This window comes from Sinocyclocheilus grahami, unplaced genomic scaffold, assembly GCF_001515645.1.
Source record: "Sinocyclocheilus grahami isolate Dianchi unplaced genomic scaffold, SAMN03320097.WGS_v1.1 scaffold183.1, whole genome shotgun sequence".
In the NCBI taxonomy this organism is placed as follows: Eukaryota; Metazoa; Chordata; class Actinopteri; order Cypriniformes; family Cyprinidae; genus Sinocyclocheilus; species Sinocyclocheilus grahami.
Window position 1 is genome coordinate 1,296,804 of NW_015505362.1, and position 25,556 is coordinate 1,322,359.

General features: G+C 36.8%; 3 protein-coding genes across 8 annotated transcripts in view; 1 reads left to right on the forward strand and 2 right to left on the reverse strand.

The window, feature by feature from the left end:
* Positions 1-25,132, forward strand: LOC107594434 (polycystin-2-like). 4 transcript variants are annotated; one of them, XM_016284488.1, is made up of 16 exons: positions 1-243; positions 542-929; positions 2,002-2,115; positions 2,795-2,928; positions 3,026-3,276; positions 3,365-3,589; positions 4,487-4,715; positions 4,830-5,000; positions 5,086-5,267; positions 5,804-5,924; positions 6,005-6,225; positions 6,324-6,441; positions 6,672-6,835; positions 6,946-7,093; positions 8,045-8,146; positions 25,065-25,132. In XM_016284488.1, the coding sequence occupies exons 1-16, from the start codon at positions 238-240 to the stop codon at positions 25,080-25,082; spliced, it is 2,592 nt and encodes an 863-aa protein (XP_016139974.1). In that variant the 5' UTR covers positions 1-237; the 3' UTR covers positions 25,083-25,132. The 4 variants fall into 4 exon arrangements, with proteins under 4 accessions (XP_016139974.1, XP_016139972.1, XP_016139971.1 ...); XM_016284486.1 differs by lacking the exon at positions 25,065-25,132 and having other exon boundaries at positions 6,675-6,835; positions 8,045-9,722; XM_016284485.1 differs by lacking the exon at positions 25,065-25,132 and having other exon boundaries at positions 2-243; positions 8,045-9,722.
* LOC107594435 (ATP-binding cassette sub-family G member 2-like) lies at positions 9,777-20,702 on the reverse strand. Its single transcript, XM_016284489.1, has 16 exons — positions 20,617-20,702; positions 20,223-20,453; positions 18,986-19,045; positions 18,686-18,800; positions 18,388-18,540; positions 18,035-18,192; positions 16,128-16,279; positions 15,869-15,970; positions 15,340-15,590; positions 13,588-13,670; positions 13,164-13,253; positions 12,434-12,558; positions 11,378-11,532; positions 11,212-11,301; positions 11,015-11,100; positions 9,777-10,776 (listed from the first exon to the last, which is right to left on the reverse strand). The coding sequence occupies exons 2-16, from the start codon at positions 20,432-20,434 to the stop codon at positions 10,629-10,631; spliced, it is 1,980 nt and encodes a 659-aa protein (XP_016139975.1). The 5' UTR covers positions 20,435-20,453; positions 20,617-20,702; the 3' UTR covers positions 9,777-10,628.
* The window catches only part of LOC107594437 (protein phosphatase 1K, mitochondrial-like), a 9,874-nt gene continuing 5,260 nt past the window's right edge, over positions 20,943-25,556 (reverse strand). For all 3 annotated transcript variants that reach the window (XM_016284492.1, XM_016284490.1, XM_016284491.1), the window contains exons 4-7: positions 25,040-25,205; positions 24,814-24,958; positions 23,176-23,310; positions 20,943-22,727 (exon numbers count right to left, since the gene is read on the reverse strand). In XM_016284492.1, coding sequence (XP_016139978.1) covers positions 22,596-22,727; positions 23,176-23,310; positions 24,814-24,958; positions 25,040-25,205 — 578 coding nt within the window. In that variant the 3' untranslated portion in view covers positions 20,943-22,595. The remainder of the gene's footprint in view (positions 22,728-23,175; positions 23,311-24,813; positions 24,959-25,039; positions 25,206-25,556) is intronic.

A 25,556-nucleotide genomic window follows, 5' to 3' on the forward strand; every position in this document is an offset into this window, starting at 1 on the left:
TATGTTTTTATTAAACGCGCGTTTGAATGATGTTGTGAGTGTCAGTGAGAGTGTGGTGGACAGAAAGGGAGGAGCCGCACTAAATAAGGCTAATGTTGAAGTTTCCAGAGGTTGATGTCGGTGTAACTGGATTCCTCCAGTCTGGGAACAACTGGGAACAAGATGGCTGAGGGTGGACTGGAAAACTGCTTTTCCAAACTCTCACAAAAGCTGGACTGAAGCCACCCAGAGAAAAACATGCAGGTATAAACTCTTCGTATTTTTCGAAGCGTCTATTTTTCCAGACAAAAATACCTTTCTGCGGTTTTTGTTGTTGTATGAAGTTTTCACTCGGATTTTCTCGCGTATTTCTATTACATAACATCGTAAAATTGGATATTGAGAGGTTTAAAAAGCTGCAACGATAGCTATTCAATAACTCTGACTTGACGGAAATCAAATTCGAGACGTTTTGAATTAACGGTAGTGTTTTGAGTTTTGGCAGCTTCCCAATAACCCAGCGTTAAAGAGCGACTAAAATGAAGAGGTGTGTTTATGTTAGGTTACTGTGAATGACACGATGAGCTCCAGTCGCGTCCGTCCCCAAGCACCGCAGGCCCAGGCGGCATCCGCATCCGCGTCCTCTCCGCCTTATGAAGGGATCGAGATGGAAAAAGTGCATCATGAAGAAGTGGGCCTCGGAGTGCCCGATGAGACCCCCTCTCCACCCACCTCCAGCTCCAGACAGGCATGGAGCCGGGATAACCCAGGGTTCGAGCCGGAGGAGGGGATGATGGAAGCGGACTGGCCTCCGGCGAGCCCTGGCCGGAGGTCTGTGTCCACGGCGTCCAGCACCAGCATCAGTGCGCGGATCAACAGAGGACTGTATCCAACTCCACCAGCACAAGAACACAGCAGCTGTGGGAAGAGGATACTGGAGAAAATGAGAGGTCAAACTGTTGCTAGGATTATTGTGGTTATGTTTCACTACACTGAAAATGTAAACACAATTATGTGACCCTGGACCACAAAACCAATCATAAGCGTCAATTTTTTTGAAATTGAGTTTTATACATGATCTGAATAAATAAGCTTTCCATTGATGTATGGTTTGTTAGGATAGGACAATATTTGGCAGAGATACAACTATTTGAAAATCTGGAATCTGAGGGTGCAAAAAAATCGAAATATTGAGAAAATCGCCTTTAAAGTTGTCCAAATGAAGTTCTTAGCAATGCATATTACTAATCAAAAATTAAGTTTTGATATATTTACGGTAGGAAATTTACAAAATATCTTCACGGAACATGATCTTTACTTAATATCCTAATGATTTTTGGCACAAAAGAAAAATCTATAATTTTGGCCCATAGTGTATTGTTGGCTATTGCTACAAATATATCCCAGCGACTTAAGACTGGTTTTGTGCTCCAGGGTCACACATAGTAAAACTTGTAATAGCCTTGCTAGGATGGGTTACACTTCTGATAAAGTTGCCTTTTCATAAAGGGCCAAGATAATGTCTTAAGTAAAATGTAAAAGGGGCCCTATTTATAATTTACTTAACTCAAGCATCCCAAAAATATGTATCATGGTTTCCACAAAAATATTAAGCAGCACACTGTATTCAGCTGTGACAGTAAGAAGAAGTGTTTCTTGAGCAGCAAATCAGCATATTAGAATGATTACTGAAGGATCGTTTGATACTGAACACTCGAGTAACGATGCTGAAAATTCAGCTTTGCATCACAGGAATAAGACATATTAAAAAAATTAATTAAAATAGAAATCAGTTATTTTAAAAAGGCAATAATGTTTCACAATATGACTGTTTTCCTTGTAACTTCTAAAGTACCTCACTATGAAATAAGGGTTAAAATATTAGTTGTATTTCAGGGTTAATAGTTAGTCTGTATTAATTATGACCTAACCTTAATTTGTAAGTAAAAAGTGCCTAATTATATAGCTAGGTAAACATGATTTTGTGAATTAATGGAAGATTTATTTCTTTATCTTTTTCAGTGCTGTGGGATACCTGTCTTTTGGGTGAGAGCAACAGTAACAGAGAGATGTACCTGAAAACTGTCCTACGAGAAATTATCACCTACATTCTCTTTCTGGTCACCCTCTGCATTTGTAAGTTGAATATCGGACAGTTTCATGCTTGAATATGTTAATGCATACCATGTTACATTCTTTTACATGTCCTTTCCTTACATGTTAGAGGAATAGGCCTTAAAAATATTCATCAGATTAAGAATCTGTTTAATTAAGAGCACAAAACGTAATGATACTTAAAAAGTATAACAGGTTTTTTATTTTAATTGCTATAGTATGAGTTGCCATTCAGCATAAAGAATCAGATGTCATAATGGAAAAAATATTGCTCAAATTGTCAGTTTCCCTGGTCTGCTCCAGCTCTGGCAGTCTTTTTTCTGGTATAACCGTCACTTTAATCCTCGTAACAACCACAGCAACAATTTACATTTTTGAGTATTTAGAGTCTGCTCAAATGCATTTTCATTTTACATTTATGCATTTCAGACTTTTCAGATTTTTAAACAACTTACATTGCATATACAGTACATTTGATCAGTTAATGCATCGTTTGGGAATTGAACCCATGACATTGGCTTGTACCATGCTTTACAGCTTGAGCTACAGGAACACAAATAAATGAATCCATATTAAAAGTGCACAACATTTTATACAGTGAACATTTTAGGAGCATCTATCTGCTCTCCAATATGCTCTACCATCTACAGAAACACAACATGTTATTCTGTTTAAAACACATTATTGATATTTCTTTTAGTAACCTACGGAATGGTGAGCACCAACATGTACTACTACACCAAAGTCATGTCCCAACTATTCTTGGAGACACCGCTGACAAGCGGAGAACCGATGACCTTCAAGACTCTTTCAACCATGGAGGACTTCTGGAAAGTAATTATTCCACTGACTTGAATGCTCTTTTACAGTATGAAAATGCACATTAGTTCCAATTGCATCACAGATGTTAATGAAAACATTATCTGTGTAGTTCACAGAAGGCCCTTTTCTTAATGGCATGTACTGGGAGTTCTGGTACAACAACAAGAGCCTCCCAGAAAACCAGAGTCTGATCTACTACGAGAACCTCCTGTTGGGCGTCCCACGTCTCCGGCAACTCAAAGTACGCAATGAGTCCTGTTCTGTCCATGAGGACCTGCGGGATGAGGTTTACGACTGCTACAGTGTCTATTCTCCCGCCACTGAGGACAAGTCAGCATTCGGACCGAAGAATGGGACAGCGTATGTAAAAATACACGTATATTTTGAATGGTAAAATATTGGCTGATCTTTGGTCTTAAACAGGTTTGTCATTCCGTTTATTTGTCAGGTGGAGGTACTCCGAGGAGAGCAGGCTGGGTGAGAGCAGCTACTGGGGTCAGGTGTCGACCTATGGCGGTGGAGGATACTACCAGGACCTGTCACGCACTCGAGAGAAGTCAGCCAATCAGCTGCAGGAGTTAAAAAACAACCTCTGGTTGGACCGTGGCACTAGAGCAGTGTTCCTGGACTTCTCCGTCTACAATGGGAACGTTAACCTGTTTTGTATTGTCAGGTAATGAACTGAAGCTGTGTTACAAGTGCATTAGATTTAATACATTTTTGCAATTAATTCTGCCCAAACCTTTAACATACAGACTCCATTTAAACTATCAAGCTTTTTTGTAAACTTTTTGTACTTGTACTTTAAAAAAAAAAAATTTACAATTAAAGTTATTCATTAATAGTCTAAGTTTTATGATGGATTACATACGGAATTGTGATTGTTTTCTTGCTTGCATTTGTTTAATGTTAATATATATATATATCTCATCATTTAAATAACTATTTAAATGAAAATGAACGTAAATAACTACATTTAAATAGGTATTATATATAATAAAATATAGCGTAGGTTTTTCTCTACTTTTTACTTAAAGTATAACTTTTTATATATATTTTTAAAGAAATTTAAGTTTAAGAACTTTTTTAGGATTAAAGTTTAGCATTTGTGATGGTGTAATTTGCCCACCATTTGAACAATCTTTCTTGCATTTATTTAATTTAAATATATTAAATAATTTAAACGACTATTTAAGTGTAAAACATTAAAACTAAAGATTCACAAACTCACAAGATTTTTTAAAACAAAAGATTTTGGTGCCACGAATTAAGAATTTGTTCCCACAATTTATTAATTTGTTAAATCCAGGCTACAATTTAACTGAAAAGAGGGAACAAATTAGCAAATTATGGGAACGAATAAGTACATGACTATGCATTTTACTTAAAACAAAAGAGCTAATTATTAAATTGTGGGAACAAATTCTTCATTTGTGGCCATGATTTTAGTTTTTTTTTTACGCATGTCATGTGTTATTTTATGTAATAAAATATAGCATAGCTTTAGCATCCATGCTGACTTAATATACAATGTTTCCTCAAAGATCTGTCTCTGACTGCTTTGCTGTAGGTTACTGGTGGAGTTTCCAGCCACAGGTGGCGCTGTGACCTCCTGGCAGTTCCAGACGGTGCGTCTTATCCGGTACGTGTCCAGCTGGGACTACTTTGTGGGGATATGTGAAGTGGCCTTCTGCCTCTTTGTGCTGTATTACCTGGTGGAAGAAGTTCTAGAGATCCGCCTGCATCGTTTGCGTTACTTCAAGAGCCTGTGGAACTGCTTGGATGTTCTCATTGTCGCAGTAGGTCAAAGGGCATAATGAAAGATTTTAAGACACTGCATATGTATGGTTTACTCCAGCCAATGTCATTTGTGCTGACTATGACACCTTGGTCTTTGTTCATCATCGTCACAGCTCAGCCTTCCAGCCATCATAATGAACATCTGCAGAACGTCAGCGGTCAGTCACAGACTTCACTTCCTGCTGGAGAACCATGGCACGTACCCCAACTTTGAGCCGCTTGCTCGCCTTCAGGTTCACTTCAACAACCTGGCTGCCGTCATTGTCTTCCTCTCATGGGTGAAGGTGAGGTCTTGTCTCAATATCTGGCATGTAAAAAAAAAAATTGTTGTTGTCTCATCAAAATACAGCCATCTTGCTTTTCCCACAGCTTTTTAAGTTTATTAATTTCAACAAGACCATGAATCAGCTGTCCACCACCATGTCACGCTGTGCCAAGGACCTGATGGGCTTCGCTCTCATGTTTTTCATCGTGTTCCTGGCCTACGCTCAGCTGGCGTATTTAGTGTTTGGAACTCAAGTCAACGACTTCAGCACTTTCCAGGCCAGCATGTGAGTTTTGGAGGCATCTAAATAACCAAAAATATACTTAGAATATAGCAGGGGTGCCCAAACTCGGTCCTGGAGGGCCGGTGTCCTGCAGAGTTTAGCTCCAACCCCAATTAAACACACATGAACCAGCTAATCAAGCACTTTTAGGCATACTAGAAACTTCCCAGCAGGTGTGTTGAGGCAAGTTGGAGCTAAACTCTGCAGGACACCGGCCCTCCAGGACCGAGTTTGGGCATCCCTGGAATATAGTATTATATAAATAATAATGCACAAAAACATGACAATAATTAGCTGTTAGCTATTTTGAAAATTTTTATACGAGATTGAAGTCATCATGCATACATTCTAAATGCATGCTATAGATCTTATTGTGTATGATTTATCCTTGTATGTTTAATTTTTGCTGTCATCATTTACTCACCTTCAAGCTTTTAATACGGAAAAAAATACTATAGAAGTCAATGAGGAACAGCAACGGTTTGATTATCCACATTCTTCAAAATATCTCTAATGCTGGTGGTTTCTTTTGCTCACAGTTTCACACAGTTCCGGATCATTCTGGGAGATTTTGACTTCTCAGAAATCGAGGAGGCTGACAGCGTGTTGGGGCCGATTTACTTCACCACCTTTGTGTTCTTCATCTTCATGATTCTACTGGTAAACACAACATAAATCACATGAAATCAATCCTAAATTTAAAAATGCTCGTGTTATACTGGGCCTTTTGTTCTGTTCAGAATATGTTCTTGGCCATCATCAATGACACTTACTCTGAGGTGAAAGCTGACATGGCCCAGCAGAGGTCAGAAATGGAGATCACAGACCTCATCAAGAAGGGCTACAACAGGGCGATGGTCAAACTCAAGCTGAAGAAGACCTCCATCAGTGACATTCCAGACAGTTTACACCAGGCTGCGGGCAAACTCAGCTTTGATGAGCTCCGGCAGGACCTCAGAGGGTGAGAAACATTTACCTCTACCGTATGATACAAATTCAACCCCTCCCAAGATGGATATAACTGTCAGTGTGAACTGTTTTATATGCGTTTGTGCACAGAAAGGGCCATTCGGATGCTGAGATTGAAGCCATTTTTGCCAAGTATGACCTTGACGGAGATCAGGAACTGACCGAACACGAGCACCAGCAAATGAGAGATGACTTGGAGAAAGAGAGAGTGAGTGAAAAACCAATGCTAGAGGATGTTGTATAAACGGTTTTGTTTTTGCATGTGGCAAGCACTTTTATCCAAAGCAATTAACATTGCATTCAAGGAACACATATGATCAGTTCTTGTTGGGAATTGAACCCATGACCTTCTGAGCATAGTTAAAACATGTAAAATAAAGAAGCAAATTGCTAAATTACACTGGAACGGTTGCTTAGTATATCTTGAACACTCGCCAGGAGGACTTGGATCTGGAGCACAGTTCGCTGCCCAGGCCAGGGAGTGGGCGGAGCTTCTCGCGCAGCCAGGATGACTCCGAGGAGGACGATGATGAGGACAGTGGGCACAGCTCTCGTCGCCGTGGCAGCAGCTCAGGGGGCGTGTCATACGAGGAGTTCCAAGTGTAAACATCGCCTGTCACTCAATAGCTTTTAGCTAGGATTACATTTTCACAATATATTGAATGTTTGAGCTCTAAATAAAACATTTTTTGTATTTGTTGTGGCCCAACAGGCTTGTGCGTCGAGTGGACCGCATGGAGCACTCCATCGGCAGCATCGTGTCAAAGATTGACGCCGTTATCGTGAAGTTAGAGGCCATGGAGAGAGCCAAGATGAAGAGGAGAGATGTGCTTGGACGGATCCTGGATGGAGTCATGGAGGTGATGATAAAAAAAAGTTTCACTTTACAAATATGTGTGCATTATGTATTTTTTTGTATATATTATACACACCAGTCAAAGTCTTGAATAATTACAATTATTCAATGTTTTTGAAAGAAGTCACTTATGCTCACCAAGGCAGCATTTATTTGATTAGCAATACGGTAAAAAATAGTAGTATTGTGAAATTATTACAATTTAAAATAACTTTTCTATTTGAATATATTTAAAATGTAGGTTATTCCCAAGATTTTAGAGCATCATTACGCCAGTGTCACATGATCCTTCAGAAATCATTCCAATATGCTGATTTGGTGCTCAATTATTAATCAAGATGCTTATTATTATCAGTGTTTTGCTGCTTAATATCTTTTTGGTAAATTAGATTTTTTAGCATTCTTTGATGAATAGAATGTTTAAAGAACAGCATTAAACATCATTGAAAAGAAAATCTTTTGTAACATTTTAAATGTATTTACTGTCACTTTTGATTAATTTCAATCAGTGTTGAATAAGTGTTAAAAAATTCAAAGTAGAAATGTAAAAAATCTTAATTTTTCCAACCCTTTGCTTTTTAGTGTACATTTTGTTTAATATTTTATATAGGTTTAAATATATTTCACTTTATTAGTTTAATTACTAAAAAGTAATTGATTAAAAAATATTTAGAACTTTACAACATAATTTACTACTAAATAGAATTGTAATCATATATATATATATATATATATATATATATATATATAACATATTACTGTTGAGTTGCATTTTTGCTTTTAGACAAATTATTTGTCAGGACATGGAGATAAATTGTGTTGGGACTGTGCTTTATGATTCCCAAAAAATGCTTAGGTGGGTTTTGAGACACCGCTTTAGTCATTTTTATATTTAATTGTAGATTAGACCAAAATATTGTAGCGTACATTAAGAAGTATAATTTGATTCTCTCAGGACGAGAGGATGGGCCGAGATCCAGAGCTGCACCGAGAGCAAATGGATGGGCTGGTGAGAGAAGAACTGGAGCGCTGGGAGTCTGATGACACCATGTCACAGGTGAGCCACCATCAGACCACTCCCATCATCCCATCTGCTCAGCTCCGCCCACGCAGTTCCCGCTCACCATCCTCACTGTCCAACGAGGGCCCAGATGGTGCGGCCAGTGGGGCCGCCCACATGTGAATGGTTTTGATTGTAAAAACATTCCTACAGATCAATGAAGTCCACAATTTATTTGGGGCAAAATTTACTTAAACAGTGTTAAAGGTCCGCCCCAAAGCCACTGCAGTAGAGTTAAATAGTCCTGCAAAAAGCTATTTATTTGGGTATTAAACTTTATATTAAAGTTAAATGGGGCTTTATAATGCAAAAATTAAGATAAATGGTTTATGCGACAAGGAAGTTCTAAAACACAGTTTCATTATTACTTAATAAAAACACATTTTTGTGGATATGCTAATGAAACAAATTAGATTTGAAGGTCAGTCAGTGCCAGCTTAGCTTTGCTTTGCCTGTATTAACCAGGTACATTTACATGCATTTTAAAATGGAGGTACATTTAGCTTTTTCCAGCAATCTTAGCTATGATTACTTCTATTTAGTATATTATTTTCCCATCAAGCTATAACTAATTTACTGTATGCATTGATCCCAAAATTTCTCTTAAACCATTTTGACTAAATTAGTAACGGCATATAAGCAAAAAATTTAATACAATTAATACATCTATGTGAACCGAATAGTCACAAAAAATTACCGTGTCACCATTTTGTTAGAAGTCATTGTAAAAATGGCTTGGGAAAGTATATTATAAATATTTTTTATATCACAATTTTTGTACTGTATCCTGCTATGGTTAAATGCACTGCTTACAGTGTGGATGAAACGCAGTATAGATATGCATTATGCTTTCACTAACCTACAGTATTAAAGTCCATTTTCATCCGTAATGAAGAAACCAGATGGAAAGCTTACAGTAATGAATGTAATGAAGGAAATAATGTTCAACAAGGATCAGTATCTTATATATATATATATATATATATATATATATATGATGGAACGGAAGAAATGTATGAAAATAGCTATTCTTACACAAAATTATACCTTACAATGCATCTCTCACATGAAAAGTAAACATTCATATTTTCAAACAATGAAGGTGGTCACACAATGCTTTATATATATAAACTATGCACTTGGTAATGAGCTTTGATGCAATTTTCCCTCAGTTTGTGGTTTGCTTTGCATATTATTTTGCAGTTCACATCATTTTAGTACAAGTGTGGCATGTTTTGTTAAACATATATACTTGCATTTATTTTGAATAATTATGATTCTTAAATCATTTTGATACTTTTTGCATTTTTAAACAAACTTCGATTTGGAGTGCATCTGATTTCATGGGAAACCCATGTAGTATTTGTCTTAAGGTAGGATTTACAGAGCTTTTCATGATTCCCTAAATGTAAAGTGTATAGTTTCTGCACAACTAGCATCAACAAACTGCAAAGATAATTGTTTTCAGAGATTGTATAAATATACAGTCAAACAGGTAGTGACTTGTGCCAAATGTGGCAGATGTGTTATGTTGGGTCGCTTAAACCAATCAGTGTTTGGTGCTGCTAGAGAAGCAGAAATTACACGCTTCTTCTGAAAGCTTAATAAAAATGTCAAAAATGTTTACTTTTTTGTGCACTTTCCTTTGTAACTCTTTATGGTACTCTGTAGTTGGCAGATTCTATTACAGTTTAATATGACAGTCATTCAAAATAAAATCCATTCAGACTCATCATGTGCTCATTATTTGGCTTGATCCCAGTCATAATGCCCTCTAACAAAACGACTGTAAGATCTGTACAATAAGGATATTGTTTAGTTATCAGCAGAGTCACAGAGTTTACTGGCTTTATATCCGTGGTTTTAACACCGCAAACAATGTTCTTCAGTTCTCTCATTGATGTTTGCTGGCTGTGGATTAGGCCACATTAAGACCAGTTACACAGATTATGAAGGAGCGAGCCGTACCAGGAACAATGAAAGAGAGATGACAAAATATTTACATTTAACTTGATTAATAAATCATTTCAGTAAATGTAACATAATATAACCTTATGAAATACTCTCATTTAGGATTTCTTATTTATCTCTTACAATATTTGAATAATGTTACGATGTATTAGTCCACTAACAAGTCAACATGAAACATTCACAGCCCATTTTATTCCTCTAATGCGATACGTTTGAACAGAATAAGAAAGAATGTAAATGTAGGGACACATTGATTACAAGACAAATTATGAACTGATTAACTCTTCACAGTAAGACCAGTAATGTGTATTCGTAAAGTAAATAGCGCCAATTTTAATATAATAAGACTATTTCAGTCTTGAATTTGGGATGAAATCAGTATTGAAAGAAAGCACAACTATCCCATCTACATTCATCCTTACTGTAAAGGCCAAAATGATATTGTAAGACAGCAGAATCGAGTGTGGTAATGTGTGATGATTCATAAAGCAAACAATAATCAGAACATTTACGAGAACTTGGGAATGAATCTGAGCTTGATGTAAGCGATGATGAGAAAAATCAAAGTCATGACCGTAAGTGCTATGTGGTTGTGCCAGAAACCCCAGGATGAGTAATCGATTCCTTGGAACGTCAGATGCTGTTCTCCTGTGCACCTGTAAAATATAATGTAGTAGAAGATTACGCTAAAAGATCTATTGTATACATGCACTACCATCATACTGACACCAAAACATTTGAATGAAATTTTGGAGATTTAACTAATTATGATAAAGTGGAACCCTACACAATATATACAATTATAAATATTTCTAAGTGCAAAACCAAACTTATTAGAAGACTAGGAGTTCATATGCCATCTATATCTTAATATATACATATATTTTTACATACATGAGGATGTCAGCAGCAGGGCTGCTCATCACGGCAGAGACATTCCCACAAAACTTCAGCCCCACAAACTCATTTATCTCCAATGCCTGTTGGGAGGATTAGACATTCCTCAACCATCATTAAAATATTATCTCAACAGAAAGTCTTTTAGTCACTGTAGTGACTACTGATGTAGTGACAGAAGCGGAAGTTCATACCTCGAGTCCATAGCGAGGGATGCTGAGATACTTCAGCCAGGACAGCCAGTCCATGATGCTCTTCAGGTTAACCAGCAGACCAGAGAAGATCTGGACACACATGCGATTCAAGTTAGAAGAACAGGCCTTCTCTGCAGTAAAAAGACTTGTGATTGTGTGAACTTGCCATCATGAAGATGAAGCTGATGGTCATGAAGATGTTGGCCACGGCCACCACTGATTGGTCAGCCGAGATGGCCATGGTCATGGACACAGCCGCACAAGAAACCAGAATCACTGTCAACATGAAGATAAAGAATGCTGCCACTGTGGGTTTTAACCCTGCAAAACAAAGATTTCAACATCTTAGAAAACTGCAAAATGCATGCAAAGATACATTCAATTAAAACGGTAAATTAATGTTTACAGAAAACTAGTGGATCTTGCAATTCAAGTAAGCAATTAAGAAATTATGCGCCGTTTCTTTAAAGGGGCCCTATTATGCTTTTTCACTTTTTCAACTTTAGTTAGTCTGTAATGTTGCTGTTTGAGCATAAAAAAGATCTGCAAAGTTGCAAAGCTCAAAGTCCAATTCAAAAGGAGATATTTTACTTTTCAAAAACTACAACGAACGACTCGTTTGGACTACAACGCATATTTTCCGGGATCTGTGATATCACAAATACTGACGAATGGGACGAGACCTGGTTGAGCTGCACTAGAGAAGGCAACGAGTGTTATCACTATGGCGGAGACGCGATAGCTTTCCCAACACAGACAAACTTAGAGTGGTTACAATCCTCCGGGTTTAAATCGCACTCAAATTGATTTGATTTTGCAATATTTACACTGAAGCTCGCAGGCGGTGAGGGGTAAGGGGCATGACATTTACCGACCAGGCGCCGAGTGCTGTCAGTCACAGCACACACTGACCCAGCTAACCAATCACAACACACACTAGCCCAGCTAACCAATCACAGCACACACTGACCCAGCTAACCAATCACAACACACACTAGCCCAGCTAACCAATCACAGCACATTTCGTATTTCAGAAGGCGGACCTTCATTTGATACAGGAACTATTCGAGCCGTTCATGACTGGGTAGAGAGGTGTTGTAATAATGTAAAATATGTGGAAAATAATGTGTTTTTCGAACAACCTAGTATGAGAGCCTGTTCTAGTACACCCCCAAAATTAGCAAAATAGGACCCCTTTAAGGTATAATCATTTACAACATACCAATCATGAAATAAACAACACAGGTGAAGAGTATGGTGGGAACTGTGCGCTGAGTGATGATGTCAGACAGGATCTTAGACAGGAAGTAGACAGACACTCTGTAGTATCCACTTGTGTATTCATGACTACAAAAAAAAAGTAAATAAATAACATGCCAATTTACACTGTAGAGGTGGAACAGAAGATGCATCTGAACCTGCATCTAAAAAAAGGTGTTTACACAGATTGAATCACAGAGATTAAGTAGAGAAATAATGTTAATTATAAATAAAATGATAAATATAGAAACGTTAAATTATGTATTTAAAATATAATTATATTTTCATTTATTTGAATTATATTTTTCATTTTTAAATTGTATATTTATTATATATTGTAATAAACATTTTCATTCTAATAAAATAGTTAAAATATCAATAATAATGAAAACATACTCTCTAATGGCATATTTCAAAACGAGGCTGAACCAAAAGTAGATGCAGAACCAAAACGGCATCAAAGCAGCTTTTTGATATTAGGGACTGAGCCAGTTTTTTATGCAGCACTGCATTATTACAGATAATTTAGAGACCCCAGGATATGCAGAAACAGAAATAAAATCACTCGCAAGAACTTCTTTTCAGTTTCTCATCATGTATGGGTGCTTATTTGCTTGAAACTATACTCCGTAGTAGCAAATCAGATATTTCTTGAGCTTTTCTAAATGTCAAACAGGTGTTGAAGCACTCACATAAACAGTTTGCGCTCGGTGATGAAGAGTTCGGCAGCCGAGAGTGTGCTGAAACACTGATTCGTTGTAATGAAGAACAAAACACCAAACCTGAAACGAAAATGGTGACATTTGCATTTAATAGTAAATCTTGCTTCTTCTTCTTCTCAGTGTACTCAAACTGTTTATGTGCAAAGTATGCAAGTACATTTTACAAGTATGTTCTTTATCAGAATATTTTCATTGGAAGTCTTCACATTTATTTCACTGCATTTTTAAGGATAATATCATAGGTTTTACGCTAAGTACAGGATATATAGAAATAGTACAGGATTTGCGTACTTTGTCCAGAATAATGTGAAGCTTTATACGCAGACACACAGCTTTAATAAAGGCATTAAAATAAAGTCACTCAATTCCATTTACTTGAGAACGATTCTCTCACCTGTTTTGTATGCCACTCTGGTCATCTTTAACTCCATAGAAGATTGCACCAACAATGGCAGCCATGAGGGTCGTGACAGCCAGCTGCCAAAAATAAAGATCATAATTCAAGCAGCGTGCTCTATGATTTCAATGTAACTGACACATGAACATGCTTTCATTAAGATATTACTCTGAAGGTAAATCTAGAAATACGTAAAGAAAATGCATAGGAAATAACTACTAGCAAATCAAATGAACCAGTTACACAAATTGAACATCTTGACATCCGCACACAAACGGCTGAGCATGATCATTGACTCACTAAAGGTAATAGGCAGGAGGAGTGACAGGCAGCGAGTTTGACAATAATCTCTTGACAGCTTATGAGTGTCTGAGCAGTGTGAAAGTCGTTCCCAGGGTAAAAGGCTAAGCAAATACAGCAGAGCTGACGATGATAAACCACTCTTCAATCCTGATGTCGAGGCGCCAGCGCTCAACTAACTCCAGTCAGGTGATGGTCTGATAGACACCATTCTGTTACGCTTGCGAGACGTTTCTCCACACTGCATGGTGAGACCCAGATCACAACAGTCACCAAATCCGCTTAGCTTTGACTTCGAGAAATTAGTCGAAAGCCTCTATGAGCTAATCAGCTGTTAATAATTTGTAAATCGAGGGCTCCTGGTATTTGGTGGTTAATGAGCATCTAAATCTTCATAAAGTCTCTTTTGAGGAAAATCTGGAGCGGGAGGGAATAGATCTAAACCATTGGGCAATAAATCTTTGTTTGGTGTAATCTGTCCCTACATTCCTTAAACTGAATGCTTGAATCTCATGAAAACATGAGCTGGTTACATTACAAAAGAAGGAATTATTGTCACGCTTTATTTTAAGGTCCAGTTCTCGCTATTAACAAACTGTTAACTACAACTCGCCTCAATTAACTCCTAATTTGCTGCTTGTTTATAGTTAGTAAGGTAGTTGTCAAGTTTAGGTATTGGGTAGGATTAGGGATATGCACAATGTGCTTTATAAGTACTAATAAACAGCCAATATTTTAATAATTGGCATGCTAATAAGGCAACTAGTTAATAGTGAGAATTGGTCCCTATACTAAAGTGTTACCAGAATTGTGTTTTTCATTGAAAAGATGAAGTCTATATTAGAACCATTAGATTTAGATGATTATTTTCATAATTAAGATTTCTCAAGATTTAATTTTGTTTGTGTAATTACCATCACTCTCAATTTCCATACTACAATTCTCCGTACTGCGATACAGGAATAAAGTAAAAATTACTGCCAAGCATAATTGTACTATAAGGCAGAAAATAATTGTTCTATAAGAAAATCATAATTGTACTACAAAGCAGACCAAAAAAATAAAAGGCAGTACAATATTTACCATAAATATTTTAACATTTTTCTGGCATTACAGTAACAGGAATTGGGAGGAAGATACAAATATAGAAACTAATGGACCTAATAACAGGCTTTATTTTCTTTATGCAAAATATAATTTCATACTATAGTAAAAAAAAACATTTTGGGGGTGATATAGAAATTGTACAAAATTAGAAATCTGAACTATTTAGATTTTGATGTATTTTTAAATGCATCACTCTTTTGGTTTTGGGGTCACATTGTTTTAAAAAGATATATTTTTAGAAATTAATATATATATATATATATATGTATATAATGCTTGTAACTGAAAATTTAGGGGAAGGTCAGACAGATAGACAGATCAAAGCCATATAAACGGTGGTACCTGTGCTACTGAAGTCTGAGGGTTCAGCATTAGACTCCAGAAGGTTCTCCACAACACCCAGTGGAGCTGGTGGAAGAACGAGCTGTTGTAGGTGATGGTGTGACACTTGGCTCTGATGTTGTTGTCTTTGGCCTGGGTGATGTGCTCTAGCTCAGCTTTGATGCTCCGCGCATAACTGCAGTTTTTGTACTTCTCCACCAGCTGATCCTCAATAGACTGCTGGCTGACAGCAGCCACTTCAAACTCGAAATCTGCCAACAGCATTACACACAAGTTCATTTAAGTGATACACAATTCATAATCTACACTGCTGAAGACAAATTGTTGACAACACTAATAATATATGAACCCAACAGCTTATGTCTTTTATTATTTATGGCCAAATGCTTTGTAAATGCCTTTTTAACTAGAAACAAGACATGTTATTGGCATTTGTTGGCATGTTTTCCATTACATATCTGATGAGGAAATCACTTAAGTCAATCTGGCTCCTCAAAATTCATTTTAATAGAAAGAAATAACCAAGTACCTCCATTATTCTGAATCTTTGTCATGTTGACAGCTGTAGAGCTGCCATTAATGATGTCCAAGAAGAAATCAGCCGGGTTATTATGAGCTTCACAAGCATATCCTTCGATATCATTTGAAAAAAACACCATTAAGGTAAGAAATGTTAGTATTTAAAATATTGTATTTCTGTAAAACATTCAGCTCTTTCAACTAATAATATTTTAAACAGATTAGAAACTTTTAGAGATTGAAGTCATTTTATCTGTAGATTATTCTACCAATGTTGGCAAAGTAGTCTAGAGCATCTTGAGTGGGTCCGTGATAAACTTGTTTGCCGTTGACCAACAGCGTGAGGCTGTCAAAGAGCCGGTAAATGGAGTATCGCGGCTGATGAATAGACATGATGATGGTGCGTCCCTGACCGGCCATTCTGAAAACAAACAGACACAGGATTGAGATGTTAAAACAACATTACTTTTTTTAAGGAAATTAACACTTAATTATAATTAATTTCGGTAACACTTTATTTTAAGGTGTCCTTGTTACACATTTTTCATGCATTTACTATTATTATAACAACAATAAATTATGCATAATTAATTACATGCAAGTAACCCTAAGCCAAACCCAAATCCTAACTATATAGTAAGTGCATGTTGCTAATTAACTCAGTACTTAAATGTATAATTACACTGTAACAAGGACACCCTAAAATAAAGTGTAACCTTAATTTCAAATAAATGCTGTTCTTTTGGACTTTATGCATCATGGTTGTCACAAAAATATTAAGCATCTCAGCTGAGCATTAATAATATCAGCATATTAGAGTGATTTCTGAAGGATCATGTGACACTGAAGACTGGAGTAATGATGCTGAAAATCCAATATATCTAGAATAATCTTAAAGGGATCATATGATGCTTTTTTTAAAGATCATTATTTTGTGTATTTGGTGTAACAGAATATGTTGACATGCTTTAATGTTCAAAAAACACATTATTTTTCAAATACTGTACATTACTGTAGCTCCTCTATGCCCCGCCTCTCTCAAACGCTTCATTTTCTACAAAACCCCTCCTGCCGACAAGCGCAGTCTGCTCTGATTGGCCAGCTGACCCAGTGCATTGTGATTGGCCGAACACTGCAAGCACTCGTCGGAAATGTAACACCTCTTACCATAATCGCGAGCTTCATCTTTCAAAATAAATGTAAAGACAGAGCCCGAAAGGGGAACAGAGTCTTGTGACAGACCCAGTGATGAAGCTGGTATGTGTTTGCAGTACACAAGCCACGGTTAAGACAGCTGACTCCACTGTGATGTGACCCCCTCTCTCTCTCGCGCTCTCTCCCGCTCCCTCTCTCTTTCGCTCGCGCACACACACACACGATGCGCAAAACTCCGCATTTGAACAGTCAGTAGCAAATACTTAAACTAATAACAAAACAGTAACTGATTCAGAAGCGCAGATTGTCATAGCAAAGTCAGAATTACCTCCTCTCCTAGGTTCACGAAACGGTCGTCCATAAAATGCATTGCTGTTCTGTTGTAAGTAATCTTAAAGATTCCTAAATGCATCTACTTCTGGAAGGCCAAATAAAGTGCTTTTGCTTTCACCTAGAAACACACAGCGTCTCCCTGACATGACTGCTTCAAAACTAACTGCGGTCACTGAAGCCACGCCTTCTTTCTTTGCATGAACATTTGAGAGGCATTATGCAAATATTTACACATAGTGAGGTAGATATGTGGGGGCGTGTTAGAACGAGCCGTTTTAGGGGGGCGTGGCAGAGTCTTAACTTTGATAAAGAATATCTCTGGTTTTGAGACTTTAGTCTTTGCAACTTCAGGGATCTTATCTATGCACAATCAGCTTGTAACACTCCAAAGAGAAAGGAAAACTTGAAATCGCATCATATGACCCCTTTAAATATATGAAAATAGGAAGTTTGAAAATATTTTTTTAAATTGTAATAAAGTTTTTACTGTATTTTGGAACAAATTAAGCCTTGGTGAGCAGAATATACTTTTTTCTAAAACATTATTTAAAAAAAATAAATCAATCAAACTGACACCAAACTTTTGAATGGTAGTTTATATGATAACTTGCTGAGAACTGACGCTTAACCAATGGCTGCTTCATTTTACAAATGTATTTTTACAATGTCTGCATATGAATATACAGACCTCTTCAGCAGCAGGAGCACAGAATAAGCCGTACTAGCGTCCAGACCAGTGGTGGGCTCGTCCAGAAACAGCACAGAGGGGTCTATGATCAGCTCCATCCCAATGCTGGTCCTCTTCCTCTCGCCTCCGGAGATACCTCGGATCAGCTGCGTGCCCACCTGTACAGACATACACTTCTGGTTTATATCCTTTGGGATACTAGTGAGGTTCTGTGTAATACTTGACATGAAATATAAAGCAGTTTCTTACATGCTAGAATTCATTCCAAAAGGATGATTAAAAATGGCGAATAATATGGAGGCCAATTACAAAATTTTATATATACTAAATATATTATATATATACTATTTCACCTTTGCATCAGCAACTTTGTTGAGGGCCAGCTCTGAGATGAGGTGGTTCACTCTCGCCTCCTTCTCTCCTGGACTGATTTGGGAGGACAAACGTAGCGCGGCTGAGAAACAGAGGTTTTCTCTCACCGTCAGAGTCCCCATCACTATGTCATCCTTAACACATAACCACAAATGTTGTAGATAATGGATTGATTTGGTCAGCAAGAAAACTTAATTCAGAATCCCAATATACTGTCATACACAAGCATTTAAGCATCAAAAAGATCTCGCATCTCAATATAGTGATCATGCATTGTACCTGGACAACATAACCAGAAAGACATTTGAAATTAGGTGGCTGTAGGGCTCCATTGATGAGAACTTCACCAGAAAGTCCTGCAGGATCCTTCCGGGCTGCGAGTACATCCAAAAAACTGAGAGAGAGAGAGAGAAGGAAGAGGACTCCATTTGAGGATGATAATAATGTTTCATTAGCATTCATCTAATTGATTCCACATCACTGTCGGGAGAGATACTCCAAAAGCTTGTTAAAACAAATCCAGAATCCATTTGGCACTGATCTCTTATTAAGATATGTAGAAGTCAAATAGGTACTCACGAAGATTTGCCACTTCCTGTAGGACCCAAAATAGCATTTAAACCAGGTCTCATGATCCCACTGAAAAGGGAGATAAAAATGAGATTATGTTCATGTCACTAGCTAAGGAATTCATCAGGCACTGTGGAAAAAATGAGGCACACTTAGTCTAAAAGTAGAGGGCCATGAGCAAATGCTGCTCATCTAAGCAATGAATCTGAATGTCACTGCATGGCTGACGAAACACTTATTAGATTTGAAATGCTTATCAAACTATAACACTGTTAAAACTAGGTCATCTAGGTGTTGCTGAGACCCTCAGTTTAACAAAGTCTTTTATTAGGTCAAGATCACACTTGACTGCATTTAACCCTGGTGGTTTGTAAGCCAAGAGATCAAGAGATTAGACTCACAAACCCATTCATAATATCATATAATTGACACTAACACTACAGAGAAGAATGTCCAAAGAAACTATGCGCTTGGCTCTGGGAAATATCAAGCTCGTTTAATGCCTTTAGAAACAAGCATTTTGGTTTTCTGCTCTCCATTGTTCTGGTGAACATGTAAAGGTAAAAGGGTTTTATACAGCCTCATGCCACAGGAGAACCTATTGATGATTCTTTGATGTCACAAGCGACCTTTTGTATGCTTCATATGACAGAGAATTTTCTCGGTTTCTGTGAGGCCATAAGAAAAGTTTTAAGATCCATAGATGCCACTGTACAAAGTTCAATGTTTTTTTTATTGATTAATTTTTTTATGCCAATGACCCCTAATCACATTGTGAGGCAAATATATTTGCAGTATTATTTATATAAAATATAGTATATAAGTAACATGTTCTTGAACACATGTACATGGCAAAGAAAGAGAAAATGCTTCACAAAATGATGCAAATTTATTTATGAACTAGGTTGTCAATAAAATAGCTACAATGAATTTAATGATTTGAAAGCAGGACAATGCTACTACTGCCATAGAACCTTTATACATTTCTATGTTGCCATAGGTCTTTTGATGTCATAGGAGAACCTTTTTTTTTATTTCAATGATGCAAAAAGAGAATATTTGAATATTCCTATGTTATTGAATACATGAATAGAACTAATACAACGGAAAAAAAGGTTGTAAGAACATCAGAAGCTCATCTGAAAAAGATGCTGAAAAGCTTTATGAACCTTTAACATATTGAAGAGTGTAAATGAGCTCTAATCATTATTCATTTGACCTTTTAGTCTGTGTGATATTGACTCACTTGAGGTCCACCAGAATCTCTTTATGGACTGTTGTCTTCCTGCAGATGGGTCCGCTCTTCTGCTCCACTCTATAACGGATGCTGTGGAAACTGACAGTAGCTCCATGTTGCTTCTTTATGAGCTCCATGGCAATGACATTTGACCCAGACATCCCATTTCTGCCCGTCTCCTCAAGGATTTGATCATGCTCAAAGACAGCATTATCAGCCATCTTCTGACAGGTTTTCTCCCTTAGAAGACATACGCAATATGAAAAAGAGAATAAATGTGCTTAGTTTGTATGTAGGTGCAAAAACAACAAAAATGTTAGTGTTGCACTAAAATAAATATAGCTCAAGCTTCAATTTACAGTATTAATACAACATAGGTGAAACATTAGAGAAAGATGCTTACCTCCTCTCGCCGCTGCAGTGACCGCTGGACGTCTGGGGTTTAAGCTCTTCTCAGGAGTATCAGATGGGGGGGAAAAAATCTAATCTGACTGCTTGAGGCAGTGAAGCAGAGATCTTATATAGATGGAGCGGAGGGAGGGATTTGGGGACCGGAATCGGGGTTTAAACCTCCATTGAACATTTTCCTGTATTACATTTACTGGAACAAAATACATTTTTAATAATGAAATAAAGAGAAGTTTGTTGAGACGAGCCTTTTGATGACCCCTTGAATATCATATAAAGTAGATCAGACAACAAATAAACAGGCAAACATAAATCATGTTCATCCAACAGAGATCTTTCTGGTGAAACTTTATTCACAGCTGCATTATACTTCACAATAAACTGCATATCAATAAAGCAAAGTTAGGTCCATATATAAAGCAGGAAACACTTGCAGTTGTTTTACAGATTGTTCTGGGCAAGATTCATGCACAGTTGTATTAACACTGAATATAATACATTCTGACAGAAACACATTAATTGAAGAACAGTACATTCGAAAACAAGACCCCTATCGTACTGGATGAGCTTTTGGACCTTAAAGAGGAAGACATTAAAGGAAAAAGGCTGTTCAAAGTCTAAAATGAGAGTAAATGTTGAATGAGAATGCCATGAGAGTTCATGCAGAAATCAATAAACAGCATCAAAATATGAACTAGTCCTGCAGATGTGAACAAAGATACCGACTAGTTGAGGTCACATGTGTATGGCTCTACAAATAAAAATCACTGGAAATCAGAGATTACGACAGAAGCCTTTCCAATTAAAAGCTTTAGGTTTTAAAGTTACAGCAGAATGCCTGCAATTACAATCATATCAGTGAATGAATGAATTAAACTTCACATATCTGCTTTAACAAGGAGACTTAAAAGAAAATATATTTAAATATAATATACAATCACATATACCATAGAGTTAACTGTCCATCATGTACATTATATAAATAACATAAAACAAATATCTGGACTTTGCTCTATGCATTGTAGGGAATACCACTGAACCGTACAATCTGAACAAAAATAGTTTAGTAACACTAAACAAGCACAAGTCACAGTTTAAAACTTCAGTTATAAACCTAAAGTTGAGTTCCTTACCAGAAAGGCTCGGAAAAGAACAATGTTTATGGAAAAGGCACATCATTGATTTCGTTTGCGAAATGGTCCTCAAGATAGGTGGCAAATTCACTCAAGTAGGAATTTTTCTTAGAGTAGCTTTAAAATTGCTGGTTGTTAAGCTGGAATAAAGCATGAATGAATATTCACACTACGAATAGGAGACAAAGTTATAGAAATATGTGCTTGCACAAGGAATAGGTGTCCATACTTCAGTATGTACAGTGGTCTAACTCTGTAAATATGAGCTTATGAATGTGCACAGCCATCAGACAAAGCATGTAGACCACTGAAATGTGCTTCTGCGTGCCATTTAACACTCAAAGACTAGAGTTATGAGGATTCCAAAAATATGGAACCTCCCAAAATCTGAAAGTGCTTAAAATTCCTGTTCTGAAAATGAAATGAGATTCACAATAACAGTACGGAGAATAATTGTTGATTCCACTATAGCACACTATTCTAAAATATAGTATCTGCGAAAGTGAAAACCAGAACCGAGGTAACCAAATTAAAGATAGCACCACAGGTTAGGAGCTAAACGCGGGAAAGAACCATTTTCAAGACGAGGATAAACTCGAACCTCAGAGGAACTTTAACTCCAGCGGTTCAGAAAACCGCTTCTCTAGGCAAAATAGCTCTGTATCATTCTGTTGAGTCAATATAAACTCCAAAACCACATTAAATGTGGGTTCTGGCTGTAATGGTCTTTTTTGAGGTGATCCTCACAGGATGGATTAGGAGAATATTGCACATTGGTAAATTCAGACTAGGGAGTCACTTCTGTGTAACAGTTAAACCATCATTCTCTTCTTATTTTTGATTAGGCCCAACGGCCACTGGAGACGAAACTGCGACTGAAGGAGAAGCTCACCTCAGAGCTTTTGTGTTTGCCCCAGGCACCGAACGGCACCACAATGATAGTGCTGTTGTCTTCAGATCCGTATTGAAGAGCCTGAGAGGGACAGAAGAGTATGACAAGGAAAAAACCTATGAAGTTATTATGCAAATCTTATGCATGTTTAAACCTGCCGCATTCACTATAAATACAAGAATCAATGAAGCTGTACGAGTACTCTCACATCATGGTAACAGTACATAATATCATTCAAAAAAGGTTTAGAAATCAAAATAACCAGGAGTCAATTTTATTTGTGTCCTTTTTGTAAATCTACTGAATCAGCACTTTACAAAAGAATTTCTCATTTGATTACTTAAATTTTTTTTTTTTAGAACTCTTGATACACACTAAAAAAACAAAAGACATCATGTAAATATCTAGAATTAAAATTAGCAATCATCGAACAATTTTATGTTCCCATAAAGGGCTGAAGGTGGTAATAACTAGAACATATTCTAAAAAAAAAAAATAATAATGGTGGATGTTGGATTCTATGACTCACCTGCTCAGATATGCATTGTGCAGCCTCTTTAGGGTCGTTACATTGGTTAATGATGTTACAGATCTCCTGACTGTTCATGATGAAGTTGATGCCATCAGTGGTGAGTGCCAGAAAGGAGTCGTGGACGTGATGCAACTGACAATACAGGTAGACTTACATCAATACAACTCGAAATATAAATTGCATTTGAATATTTATTTAAATTATTTCATTTCAAAGATAATTATTTATTTTAAAATATTTTATAATGTAAAAAATATTTACTCAAAAGTACTCAATATAAAATTGTATGCATTGTATGCACACATATTAGGGCTGCAAGTCGATACATTTTTTTAACCTAATTAATTACATGATGTGTTGATTAATCTAATGAATTGCAAATAACATTTGGCTGTGAAAATACCCTCAAAAGATTATTTAAAGCCATTATTGTGTTAAATGAGAAATTATCACAAATAGTAGCTTTAGAAAGAAAGATTTTATTTAATTCGACAAAGTTTATTACATATAAATGTTTAGGCTACAACGGCCTAACATAAACTATGGAACATAAAAGATGATAATTTGAGAAACATTTCAGATTTTTGTGTTCATGCAAAGGAAGTAATTGGTAACCAAAACAGCTTCATTACCAACAGTCTTCAAAATACCTTCTTTTATGTTGCACAAAAGTAAGTAAGTACTTCAAGTTTGAGTAAATGACAATTTAATTTTCTTGGGTGAACTATCCCTATACATGTTTTTTTTTAATGAAATAATCTAAATAAGAAACTAAAACTGCAAGTAGGTGGCGATAAATGTCTTTATGAGTCATTCATTCATTTGATTCATTCAAACGGCTGATTCATTCAATAATTCAGTAAATGGCTCACTTTATGAATGGGCCTTTGAATCATTGATTCACCCGAGTCGTTCAAAGCGCGGATTCATTCAGAAAATAAACATGCATAACGATTCTGCTGTGGCTTTATAGGTAATATTTTTGTTGGCAAAACTGGTCACAAAAATATAACACAATATTAACTTCTTATTTACTGAACTTTTGTATAAAATCACATTTGCACTCGGGACAAACAGCACTTGTGTGATATCGCTTATCATATGACATAAATATGACAAAAACTCATACAGGAGCATTTTTGCCCAAATATCTTGAATTTTAGGGCATAACTGCATTTATGGAGCTGTTGCCCTGCATCATATTTGTCAACAGTCAACTGTATGAAATGAAGATGACGTACAGGTCTGGGGGCAGGGCCAGGGTGTTAACTGTGGCTGTGTATATATACACATACACACACACAAAATATTATATACAATATATTATTATATATATTATATTATGATAATGTAAAGAATTTAATTATGATAATTACATTTTGAATATGTGAAAGTGAATTTAAAAGAAAAAGCTCTCACTGAAATCCTCTTAGTCTCTGGTTCTGCGATGACACCTGACGTGGGGGCAGGGCCAGGGTGTTAACTGTGGCTGTGTATATATACACACATACACACACACAAAATATTATATACAATATATTATTATATATATTATATTATGATAATGTAAAGAATTTAATTATGATAATTACATTTTGAATATGTGAAAGTGAATTTAAAAGAAAAAGCTCTCACTGAAATCCTCTTAGTCTCTGGTTCTGCGATGACACCTGACGTTTTGAGGTCGAAATCTCCAATGCTGCGTGTCATGGCCAGTCTGCCATTGACGTGAGGCTGACCCAAACTGTTCCATGTAATACAACCTCCAGTCTTCCGTATCCTTCAGAAACAAACACATGGTGATCAAAACACATGCGCTCTGCAAAGCGATGTCTCAGTCTGCTCAGAGCAGTAAGTGTACCTCTCTTTTTCATCCTTTCTCTCAGGCGTGTGATCCACAGTGAGTTTGAGGGCTTTGCCTTTGCGGCACAGCATGGCTCGGCTGTCCCCCACGCTGCCCACCACCAGCTCGATCCCATCTCTCAGCAGGGCCACAGTGGCCGTGGTCCCTGCACTCAACAGAGAGGCTGTAACACACCAGAGAGCAAGGCAGAATGGTTAGTTTGTGATGCGTTGAAGGTCACAGAAACAGTATAACATGAAATATAGACTTTGTATCCGTTTTAGCACAATCACACACAGAAACTAAACAGCTATTTACTTAGTCCTGTTCTTAGATTTGCATGTAATGCTAGTGCACTATACTACACAATACTGTGCATATTTATGAGATAGGTACACACTGCTTTGGTAATCAAGCGTCTGATAAAAACAATTGTAAACAAACAAAAAAAGGGAGTTTCCAAAAGAGATGATGTACTGAAGTGGTCAATGCAAGCAGGTAGCATTGTACCTTTTTAACTAGCTAAGGCACATAG